The 12,873-nt window shown below is 40.7% G+C and overlaps 1 protein-coding gene across 1 annotated transcript; it reads right to left on the bottom strand.

Moving 5' to 3' along the window:
- Nucleotides 1–1,151: 1,151 nt before the first annotated feature.
- LOC118789454 (protein XRP2-like) lies at nucleotides 1,152–9,524 on the bottom strand. Its single transcript, XM_036545883.1, has 5 exons — nucleotides 9,265–9,524; nucleotides 7,419–8,087; nucleotides 2,032–2,146; nucleotides 1,740–1,825; nucleotides 1,152–1,589 (listed from the first exon to the last, which is right to left on the bottom strand). The coding sequence occupies exons 1-5, from the start codon at nucleotides 9,400–9,402 to the stop codon at nucleotides 1,506–1,508; spliced, it is 1,092 nt and encodes a 363-aa protein (XP_036401776.1). The 5' UTR covers nucleotides 9,403–9,524; the 3' UTR covers nucleotides 1,152–1,505.
- Nucleotides 9,525–12,873: the final 3,349 nt, after the last annotated feature.

Consider the following 12,873-nt stretch of genomic DNA (forward strand, 5'->3'; position numbering starts at 1 on the left):
CATGTCACCACATTAAACTTTGCATTGTGCTCAATGGTCAATATCGCAACCGCGCTTCATTTGAAATGGCAACACACTCAGCCTGCATAAACGTGCTGCGAAGGATTCCTGTTCTCTCGTAGAAAAAAAGATCATTCAGAGCGCAGCATGTTAATGACTTTGATATAAAAATAAGTCAACGCTTTTTATATCCAGCGACAGCAGATGTGAATCTATGAAACTTGCTTCCAAATGTGTATTTCAAAACACACTGAGATAAGATGAATGAAAAATACATATCGATTCGTGCCTAAAAATTGGACATAATATAATGTAGTTAATTTAACACGAATTCAAATGATTGTCACATGTGAATTGGCGTTACTTAATTACGCTTTTCGCTTTTATACATGTATAATTGCTTGTTTAATCTTTGATCATTTCCAGATCTTCATTTACACATAACATTTAGGACACCCCAGGACACCAAACCATTGTCAAAGGTATACTGTTAATATTTTGCATTCCGCACTACTTAAATGGTATGTACATAAATTAAACACTCTGAAATGTAAAAGTCCAATACAACTGCTACTTTAATAATATTAATATAGCCAAACAGTGGCTATAAGAATGTATTATCTAGCATACAAAACCAGAAAAAATTCTTTCATAGAGTAACAAAGCTGATTTTTAAAATACCCCTCTACCTTATTCAAGGTGCTCACCAAAGACATTGCTATCAAAGCCAAACAATATGAACATATTTTGATTGTGATTTTTAATCTTTTACCAATTACTGTTTGAAGGGTTACAATGACTGATGCAAAGCAATGAGAAGCAAAGATCTATGGAAGACAAAGACTAAACTCCCTAAAGCTGGACCATTAAAGTATGAACACTGAACTAAGTCCACTATGAAGGCAAGCTGTAACATAATTTTATATTAATTCATATAGTTCATTTATATTTACAAAAGGATCAGTGATACAAACTTTTTTTTGTATAAATGGAAACTTAAAACAAAATATACAGTTTTCATTTTGTCCCATCAAAAAAAAAAAAACAAGATTCAGTGCTTTTGAAAACGTTAATAAATATATGGAGTCAGTAAATATTTGAAACATGTAGAAATTTAACATTATTTTTTCACCTTTTCTTGGTAGCCCCAATAAAATAAAAAATAAAAATGATCTACAGAGCCATTCATTCTAATAATTTGCTTTCATGTTCACTTCTGCTTTACTAGATTTCTGTGTTCACGACAAATATTATAATACTACTTTAAAGACATTCAACAGTGTACTTGCATGAGCTGGTATTCAGACATAAATGACATCAAGCAAACAGGTAAAAACAAACATAATTGTTTCAAAATACATTCAGTTAGTGCTTACCTAAAATTATGCAGTATGTACAGTTTCTTTCTATATAGCCAACTTGTAGCCTATGTTTGTGGCTTATGAACAATTCAACTCATGTTACTGGGCAAACAGGCAGTAAAAAAAGGCATTCAATCCCAAGCTTCACAATCCCATTTGCATGTCTGCAAAGTTGAAGAAGCTGTCCACATCCCTTGCCGAGCTTTCTTTGCTTTCTGAAATGAAAACCTATGAAATAAAACAAATGTAAACCAAAAAAACATTACAATATCATCACAACCTCAACACACAGTTTAGCACCATAAGTTCATTATAATAATTATTATTGCACAGTATTAAAATTTGGAAAGTTTCTGACTGATCTGACAATAGATTTACCTTGGTTCCATTGAACACTTCATTGGCAATGCTATGGCAGGCTTCAACCACCCCATCTCCATTCAGCTCTAAAGCCACAACTGGCCCTAGGGCAAAATTGAAAATACTTTTCAAATGACTTGGTTTGTTAGAGTAATCCTTTGTTTATTTTGGAAAAAAATGTTTCAATACAACCAATTCAACCAATACCTATCAAATTGGATTAAAAACCTTGCATTTTAAGTGAATTCATCACTCAGTCAGTCAAATTCGGTGCATGACCTCAAATAAATGTCAACACATTTGAACATACCTTTAGTTATCAGCTCCGTGAGCCCTTCTGCGTTGTTTTGGAATACCCGGTCAACATCCTCTGGCCGCATTGAAACCTCTTTGGTTTGGATCAGAACAAAGCCTTTTGCTGTGGTCTGTGTGGGGTAAGAGAAAGTACATGTAGGAAATACACTGATACATCTCCCCTAATACAATGAAGGAATCTCTGCATTTTTGAACAGCACTGGTTCTGCATTTCCCCTGTGTAACAGTTACATTCACATTTTTTCACTTAACAGACACCCTTATCTAGAGCAATGTACAAGATAAGAGTACATTTAATGTCACATTTACACTTAGACATCTAGTATATGCTCTCATCCAGTGTGACTCCCATGGTCCACAACAAAGTGCATCCAAAAAAATAAAATGAATGAATGCGTATGAAAAAAGCCAATGTTAAATACAAGGCTGAGACCACAAATGTGCACCTGGCCCAACATGAAGGTGCACCACATACCTGACAGGAGTATGGCATGCTGACACAATACCAACACACACCAACACCACTCTCTTCAACTCCACACAAAATACACTATATGGACAAAAGTATTTGGCCGCGCCTATTAATTATTGAATTCAGGTGTTTCAATCAGACCTGTTGCCACAGGTGTATAAAATCAAGCACGTAGCCATGCAGTCTCCATTTGCAAACATTTGTGATACAAAATGGGTCGTTCTGAAGAGCACAGTGACTTCAAGCGTGGTACTGTGATAGCATGCCACCTTTGATATAAGACGGTTTGTGAAATTTCATCCCTGCTGGATATTCCATGGTCAACTGTAAGTAATATTATTAGAAAGTGGCAGCCTTTAGGAACAACAGCAACTCAGCCACAAAGCGGAAGAGCACATAAAATCACAGAGCGGGGTCAACGAAGGCCCATGGTGCGTAAAAGTCGCCAACGCTCTGCTGATTCCATAGCTGAAGAGTTCCGAGCTTCCACTGGCATTAATGTAAGCACAAAAACTGTGCGGCGGAGCTTCATGGAATGGGTTTCCATGGCCGAGCAGCTGCATGCAAGCCTCACATCGCCAAGTCCAATGCCAAGCATCGGATGGAGTGGTGTAAAGCACACCGACACTGGACTGTGGAGCAGTGGAAACGTGTTCTGTGGAGTGACGAATCACGCTTCTCTGTTTGGCAGTCAGATGGGCGAGTCTGGGTTTGGCGGATGCCGGGAGAACATTACCTGCCTGACTGCATTGTGCCAACTGTGAAGTTTGGTGGAGGAGGGATAATGGTATGGGGCTGTTTTTCAGGGTTTGGGCTAGGCCCCTTAGCTCCAGTGAAGGGCAATCTTAATGATTCAGTATACCAAGACATTTTGGACAATGCTATGCTTCCAACTTTGTGGCAACAGTTTGGGGAAGGCCCTTTTCTATTCCAACATGACTGTGCCCCAGCGCACAAAGCAAGGACTATAAAGACATGGTTTGATGAGTTTGGTGTGGAAGAACTTGACTGGCCCGCACAGAGCCCTGACCTCAACCCCATCGAGTACCTTTGGGATGAACTGGAACGGAGATTGTGAGCCAGGCCTTCTCGTCCAACATCAGTGCATGACCTCGTAAATGCTCTACAGAATGAATGGGCACAGATTCCCACAGAAACATTCCAACATCTTGTGGAAAGTCTTCCAAGAAGAGTGGAAGCTGTTATAGCTGCAAAAGGGGGACCAACTCCATATTAAAGTATATGTATTTGAATACAATGTCATTACAGTCCCTGTTGGTGTAATGGTCAGGCATCTGAATACTTTTGACCATATAGTGTATCTTTCAAGACCAGCATTTATTCATCTACAAAATAGGCCGAAATTAGGCCTTTTCTTTCCATGAGGAACATGGAAAAACTAGTTCAGGAATTTATTACCTCTTGGTAAGAGTACTGTAATGCTTCTTTCTGAATGCTCAGATAGTACCTTCCTTGCATAGTAATAGTAAATAGTAATTCCTTGTAGCTTGCTCAAAACTCTGACAGAAGAATCTTGTCAAGAACAAAAAAGTGCCCATATTCCTCTGGTTTTAGCATCCCTTTACTGGTTACCATATCAGATTAATTTCAAAGTACTGCTCCTTACTATAAGGCTTCAAATGGGCTTGCGCCCGTTCACCTAAAGGATCTATTTTTTCCCTAAAAACATGCCGAGATTACTTCATTCACAAGAGGCTGGCCTGCTGGTGGTTCCAAAAGCAGAAAAAAATAAACCTGGTGGTAGAGCTTTTTCACACAGAGCTCCACTATTACGGATCAGCCTCCCTAATTATGTTCAAGAATCATGCACAATCTCAATTTTCAAGACAAGATTGGAAACTTTTTTTAACAGTAAGACTTATAGTGCCGAGTAGGAGGGTGGCCTATAGCTACAGAAAACTTCAGGTGCTATCAAGTGTCTTTTGTGTCACCTCATTTCTAGTTGGACTGTCCTTGTGTGGTTCCTACTCTAAATGGGGCAGGACCGTCTCTGATCACCTTCGGCCATGGCTCCTGACCCTTCTGCTCACCACCCCTTTGTATGTTGCGATAGTTTATCTCTGCTGAGGCTACCCAGTATCTTACTGCCTCATACTACTACTCATACTACTAATACTCTTACTTCACCCAAATTCCCTGGCCATCCCATTACAACCACTACATTCTTTCCCTCTCTCCCTCTCTCTCCTCTTCTCTTTCTCGCTTCCCCTTTGTCTCTCCTCCCATCTGAGCAATAAGTGCCTCTACAGCACCGCTATCAGCTATATTAACCAGCAACAACGAATCTGATGCCTACAACTGCTGCACCATCTACCCTCAGAAGGAGGGTCACCACTCATGACCTGCCTGAGGCCAACATTTCAATCCCCTGTCCAGCTCATTGGCTGTGGAATGGAACTGTTCTGATGACCTGATGTGAAGAACTGATGCCTTCTTATGTGTTATGCCAATGTTATCTTTTCCACTATTATTTTCCAGGATTGTCTCAACCGCCTTTTCCCAGGGCCAGAGAATAATTTTCTAGTTTTTTCTAATAGGCCTGGGTTTTCTGGTTCATTGATTCCCTCTTTAAAATGCATTTTGCTACATGAACAGTGCTTTGTGACAATTCTGATTGTAAACATGCAAGATAACATATAAAATTTGATTGACTGACAAACCCTTAAGTCAAACATCCACATATAATAGAATGGATTAGATGCACAAAGCTCATAAAGTGTGGGATATTGATATGACAGGGGCCCCCACTGTAGCCTCCCTTGATGGACTCCCACGGATGCCCTTGTCTTTGTACTGAGAAACGTGACTGCCACTGCAGCGCAGACACACCCAATAAATGCCCTGTTCAGTGAACGGGCCAATGAGCAGCCAGCTGATTGGGGCAAGCCTGTATAACATAACAATAATCACAATAACAGACCTGTGTGCCAATTTGTGACCCAGGTTTAGAGGAACTAATTTGCTATATGAAGTCCATCACTCTCATTCTCAAAGTGGCAGGTTTATCAAAACGCACTAATACTGTTAACCTGACTTTTTCAAGGTAAAGAAGGTGTTTTACAAAAAGAGTGAGAAGGGCTACAGCTATAATATCTTCTCAAAATATACTGCTGGCTGTATGTGGCTAGATTTTTCAAGGAGAAAGTACCTGGACCGCACAAATCAAGATAACGAGCTGACAGGTATTGATGAAGTGTACAAATTGGCAGGTAACAGCTCTGTATTTTTAGGATTCTGCCAAATACCAAATATCACACCCAGCAGTAGAGATCTGTTTGAATACCAACCCAAATACAGAATGCAACAGTCTTAGAATGTTATCACTGTAAGTCTATCACGGGGCAATGCTGATATAAGCCATTACAGAGTATCCACATGTCCATGTGTCACATGCAAATAGAAAAGCTCTTCATCTGTCAGACTGTCTCATGTGCTTCACCATGGCCTCAAGGTCATCAGGCTCCATTTTGCCAGAGGAAGAACACTGAGGGATTTTGCACTACGATTCAAGCAATTGTGAAATTTTCCACAACAGGGAGCATTTCTGTTTCCGTGACCCAGCCAATAGCCGCATGAATTGTGTTAGCATGAGGGTTGTCTGAAGTTCACCACAGTTTCTGGGCTTTACAGTCCTGTATTGTTGATTGGGTTACATGTCCTTTCCTGGCTAATCCACCAGGGTCCACAATACTGTGGTTAATGTCTTAATGTTGCACCTTCAACAAATAATGCCAGCACCAGGGGGACGGTTGAAAGAATTTGGACATAAACTTTTTTCAAAAAACTTGGTTTAAAAAATATTCAAGGGCTCTTAGAAACATAAACATGCAAGCACTCAAATCTAGTAGTGTTTAATAACACACAGATGTGTGGGGAAAACTTAAGTCAGACATCTTTTGGGGCAAAAGAAGGAAATTCAATGTAAGTCGTACCAAATGCTAGTTGTAGTCCTAGCAAAATTAATTGAGTACAATGAAGAAGTATTTGAATGAGTATGTAGCTGGCAACTTTTGGCCCTATTGGCCCTATTGAATGCAGTTTTCCCATTGTGGTAATCACTGCTACTATAAATGCTGTCATAAGGCTTGCAACCATAAATTATTATCACTCACACCAATCACCATTTTCAGCTGATAAGCCTATACCGTTAAATATTGGCGACTTCCACTTTTAAGAGGTATTGCTTAGGACTACGTCGCATCACTGGGTGACGCCATGGAAACGGAACGATTGTGAGAGTCCAGTGTCGCTAACTTCTTGAATATACTCGCTGACAAAGGCATTCCTCAGTCTACACTTCCCCATTCTATCCCAGGTTCTGCTTCCACCACTCGACTTGTCATACGATGAGGGTGAATGGTGAGAAACACGCAATGCTTCGTTTCCACAGAACACTCACTACTGTATCTGCTCCTCAACTGCCCATCCATCCTGACATCAATACCAACTTACTGAACACGGCAATTTTTAATGAGTCTATTAATTACGTGGGCGCTATACTTTACCTGAATACATTACGCACATCAGTAAGAGTGAATAATCTATATCATCACAGCTCTTGTTTCAACAACCACTTCAGGTTAAATGTGGCCTTTTGGCACGAAAGTGGGAAGTTTTCTATTTCAACATCAGTTATTTGCCTGAAAAAAGTGAAGGGATTACAAATACTGTACATGCAGCAAGGGGAAGAGAAATAAAGGAAATGAAAAGAGCCGATTCACATCTGGACTGATTAGATGAAACAGCCTTGCTTTTTCCCCACACACCGAACATCTTTACTTACTATAATTCATTGGTCATTATAACGACAGCGGGAAGAAGTACGCTCAGCACTGCAGAGTGTCAGGGCGTTCTCAAATGGGACCACTCTGTTTAAAAAAATGTCTCACCTCGTCGATGAGCTTGCGGGCGTTGGCAGTAGTATAGTCCCCAGCGAAAAACACGAAAAGGCAGGACTCGTCGCTCTCCTTGCGCCTCCCTCCACGGGTCAGAGGCACGATGCTCCGGCTGACCTCGGTGGATATCCTCACACCTTTGAACTCCGACTCAGAGTCCGGCGCTGGCACGTAGTCGAAAATCACCGCGTCCTCGGGCAGCAAGCTCCAGTTCGTCTCCCCGGAGACCGGGGTGAAGTCGTGGACGTTACTCCAGTTGTTGTTGAAGATGCTCAGTCCGGCGTCCTTGAAGTGGAAGGCCAGCTCCGGGTAGTAGTACTGGAAGCAGCCGAACTTCATGCCCGTGGACGACTCGATGATGGGCTGGGAGGCGCAGCACAGGAACACGTCCACCTTCTTGCAGTCGCGGGTTCGGAACTGCTGGCACGCCACCACGCACTTCATGTCCTTACAGTCGCGGATGAAAACGCTGCCCTTCACCGGCCCGAGCACCACCCGGCAGTTGGTGCAGTCGTCGATGGAAATTGTAGCCGAGTGGTCGAAGACATAGATGTTACAGTTCTCGCAGTCCTGGATGACCAGCTGTTGACCATTCAGTTTCCCTGGTAAACGACCAATTGTGGTATCCTTGAACCCTTTCAGTGTGTACTCACTGGGATCAACCTGCAGGATCACACCAAAAGGCTCTTGAGTTGTGTTGAGACATAACTTATAATGTCCTGGTAGAGACTGGCAATATATTTGAAAGTTTTAAGTTACCTTTAAAAATATAATGCTGTTAAACGTCTGATACAAAATAGTGAAACGTTTGAGGCTTTTGTTTGAGATTGTGTTTGTCTTCATTACACGCGAACAAAAAGCCCTCTGAAACCAAGTTGCCTTTCAGTTGACCAAAGCCCCGATGTCACTAGAGTTTGGGCAAGCGAGTTTTTGGCTGTAGAAAGTTTTTTCTTCATAAAATTAATTACACTGCTAACAAGGGACATCTAAAACATCAAATAATCTATCCACTCTATGAATAAAAACAAGGTACACCACAGAGCATAGACCTCTATTTATATTTAGGCACTGTTTTTTGTCATGCAAAAGACCAGGTGACTACTGTTGTGAGTAATGAGGACATTCATTTGGGTGTGGCAGTAGAATGTGCACATTGTCTGAACTAAACACTACCACATCTGGTTATTTTTGGCACTAATATTCAAGACCAAGAGACCACGGTAGCTACATCCTGTCATCTCCCCTAATACATATTTTAGCCCGAGTCCTAACCATATGCTTTACTTTGTGGCTATGTCCTTTAGCTAAGTGTATTTGATGTGACACTGTGGTAACGTCAATTCGTATAACGTTAGAATACAAGGAAGTTTTATTCGAAAAACATATGTCTATAATTACGTGTGAACATTGGCTAGCTATATTATGATGCAATGTGATGTGGCTGAACGTGACTAGCTATCCTGTCAATTTCTTTGCCACCTATGCTTAATCCAGCTACTGCCATACTTGCGAAATACAATTAAAATATCGACAATCCAGCTAAAATACCTAATTTACTGTCACTGGCAATGAAGCTCTTTTCTGAACATTGATGTAACGTCACAGCTAGCGTCCAGCTAACGTTAGCTGTAGTTGGCAAAAAGCAAAACGTCACTTTCTAGGTACTAGCTAACAGTATCTATCAACACCTGGTAATTGTCATTTTGCACGCGTTGTCAAGTAATTTCACATAGCTAAAAGCCTGTCTTTTCTGATTGATAGTTTACACAGTCGCATGACATGTTCTCAGTAAACCACTGGATCTCTACTCATGTCTCGCTAGCTAGCTACCTAACCATACCTTCTCTCGCTTGTCCCAGCTGTATTGCTTTGGTTCCTCTTCTGCGTTGTTGTTGGCCGCGTTTTGTCCTCCGGTCGACGTTGGTTTTAGCTCATTCTCCGATTTTCTTCTGGACTTTTTGGAATAGACGCAGCCCATTTTGATGCCCACTTTCTCGAACGCAAATTCTACAACCACATCAGTTATGGACAATTAGCTCGCTCTGCGCCCGTATGTGTCGTTGCTGGCTTTGCGCCTGGGACACGCTGCAACCTGTGCGCTTCCCGTTTCCTTGCCTATGAGGCAGCCAATCAATACTTGCAGTTCGTTACTTGGGAACAGCCAATCAGTTCCCCAGCTAAGGAAGGACCATCTGATGAAAATTCGTGACCAACATCACAGAGGCAATCTGGTTCACCCCGTTGATACGCGATCGGAGGAATGATTTGCTTTTTCACTTGTTGATGCCCTGTTAAATTCGTATACATCTCAATCCACACTCTGGTGTTCTTATTCAGCGAGTCTTTTGTAAATTGTTTTTTTTGTAGGGGGCATGCAAATTTGCACGAGAAAACCGAGAGCTACCGTCATGTGAAATAAGAAAAAGTGAAAAGAAAATTAGTCCATTCGTGTGGTTCATGCCTGTATTTACTTCACGTTTTCATTTAAGTCTAAATGAAATATTGTCATATTATCGTATTGAATTGACTCTTTTCGCTGACAATCCAAAGAACGGTCGCCAGCCACCAGAGTTACAGTGTGTGTGTTAGAGCCATATCTGTAAAGTCATTTAACATGCATATTTGTTATTAGGCGTTATACTTTTGTGTGATATAATTTTATATTTAGTGAACATGTTTAAATGAAAAGATTTATTGTGATGCATTTTGATTGGCTGCTGAAGTTACTAAATGCGTAAGCCCATAAATGTAGTCAGAAGCGTTGGACCTGAGAGTATCAGTCTTTTGACCGGCACGTTATGTCTTTTCTGTAGCAAAGCCTAGGGTTCATCGTTTTAATTTTGTACTGAAGTTTAATTCAGTAGTAAAGAAAAAAGGGGAGAAACTTTGGATTCAAGACTTTTATTTTCCGATTCGTGTCGAGTGTGAAAGTTCTTTGAGGTCCTGAGCCAGTGAGTCAGCACGGCTGCACCCAACTGAAAAACATTGGTAACGATAGTGAAAACAGCACCTGTCAATTATCTTTAAGTAACTTTAATGCTCTATGAACAGACCCATCAAGCCCTAGCAATATTATCTCAAAACTCAGAGCAAATTGTATAGTTTACAGATTAATATTACAGATTGTCGTTTAAAATATAACACTGTTAAATAGATATAAGGGGTCGAGCAATATTTTATTTCCGTTTTTGGATGAGGTGCTTTATTATGACCACTAGAGGACGCAATCACACACGGCATTAGCAGTGGCATTGACATTTAGCAGACGCTCTTATCGAGAGTGACTTACGTCAATTTTTAAATCCATTTATACAACTGAATATTTCTTGAGGCAATGTTGGGCTTAGTACTTTGCCCAAGGATACAACAGCAGTGTCTCAATGGGGAATTAAGCCAGCAACCTTTTGGTCACGAGTCCTGCTCCTTAACCACTATGCTACACTGCTGCCTCAGACTGTCGGTGGCATAACGATAATATGACATAGGAAATCATTAATATTGAATTATTATATCAATAAACAGTGTATGTTTTGTGTTTTATGGTTTGTCTGAGTCATAGCATGGCCCAAAAGTAAATGGGGGTGAGTCTCTGCAGATAGCTGGGTTGGTATGAGGGTAGGGCCCAAAGCCTTGGAGTGGCTGCAATTGGACTAGACACTACAACCTAGAAGTGCTCGGAATCAGTCTAGATGCCACAGCAACGCTGCACTGGATTAATGGTGCACTGACAGTTACAGTGAGTAATTTGCTTTGGCCTCAACATGTATACTGACCAGGGAAATACAGACCTGACAGCTTGACCCACGCCGCAATTAGAAAAGCCAAAGACTTCCAGACAGCCTCCTGCTCCCTGGGATGAAGAACTTCCTACAGCACTCTAAATTGATCAGCTCTCCTGTTTAAAAGAGGCTTGTAGTTCATCTGTAAATGAACTGTTCCACTGTGCTGCCTGGAGGGATTGTCCTGTTGGACTGCATTCAAGGCTGTTCCTTTTCTGATGGGTGTGTGGACATCATCATTTTCACTCAGACCTTCACTCTGCTGACCACAAAAAACAGAGTTCTGACTCCACTGCAGCTGGTGGAGAAGGTAGAGTCAAAACCACTGCATTCCAAATGATAGTGACTTTAAAAGATAGTGACTTCAAAAAACAAAAGCATGACAATACTATCCACATATCCATGCTTTAGATATATGTGCAGTGTGGTCCTCTTTGCTGTAAATGATTGAAATATTTAGATAAGGCCTAAAATATCTTAAATCAGTATTAACAGTTATTGTGAACCTTTAAATATGTTCTAGTAACTATCAGCAACATACGCCTAATAAACCACAGCATCACGCCTTCTGGCTTGTATGAGGCCAATCTTTCCCTCAAAGCAAAGTAAAGATACACATCTGCCAGACTCTGGGCTAGTTTCTGGGTATGATATGCAGCAATGCTGTTGGACTGATGGTGCAGTGTTATTTGTAGTATAATGTAAGTTATACACATTGGTATCAATATTTATATTAATAATGTCTCACTTAATCTTTAAACAAATCCTGGTGTAGCTTAGGATAGTTCTTTCAGCAGATTGCTAGTCACTATGAGTCTGGTAGTGTGGTGCAATGTACCGTTGCTCTTATGAGTCACTGTTTGACACCATGTGAACACTGTGACTTAAGGTAAGGATGGTTTAACAGACTATTTTTAGGCTCTACATTCACTTTGGTATGGTGCAATTATGCCTCTCAGGGATAATTGCTAGAAACTGTTGTTTTAACACTGTTTTTCCACCTCAGTGCATATTTACAGTAATTTGGACTGTTCAGTACCTATATTATTGCAATTCTCCTTTCTGATGTGAAGTATGTAATTGTCATGCCATTTAAGCCTTGTTAGTTGCTCAGGATAAGAGGATTTGGTAAGTAAATATATAAATAATAGGTTATTGCTTTGTCCATTTCCATTAATTCATTTAGCAGATGCTTTATTCAGAGGGATTTACAAAGCATGGCACAAGAGAGCATGTAGTGCAAACAGAGCCTACACAAAATTACACAGCACATTTAAAAAGGTGTTAATGCAACAGTGCTACAATGCCCAGTGCTATTACTGAAATAGACTACATAAAGTGCTGCAATAAAACCCTCAACAACAGATCTAAAGCATAAATGTGTGAGTTGCAAAAACCTGAGTATTACAACAAATAGTATGCATCTACAAAGCCAGTTAGTTTGTATGTGCATTTTCTTCATGTCTGCCTGCCTAATTCACTGCCCCTTGCTTTTCTCATAAATGCCCCTGCCACCTTCTGTCACCTTTACACTGTTTTAGTCTTGCTATAGACATCAACACAACAGCTTAACTACATAACAAAGTAGCCTCCAGGGCCATCGTGTATGCATGGCTGATGAAGCTGAAAAGTAAGTGTTACTTACATTACCCTCTCAAGTTTTATGTCAT

The sequence above is a fragment of the Megalops cyprinoides genome, chromosome 14 (genome assembly GCF_013368585.1).
Source record: "Megalops cyprinoides isolate fMegCyp1 chromosome 14, fMegCyp1.pri, whole genome shotgun sequence".
Lineage (NCBI taxonomy): Eukaryota > Metazoa > Chordata > Actinopteri > Elopiformes > Megalopidae > Megalops > Megalops cyprinoides.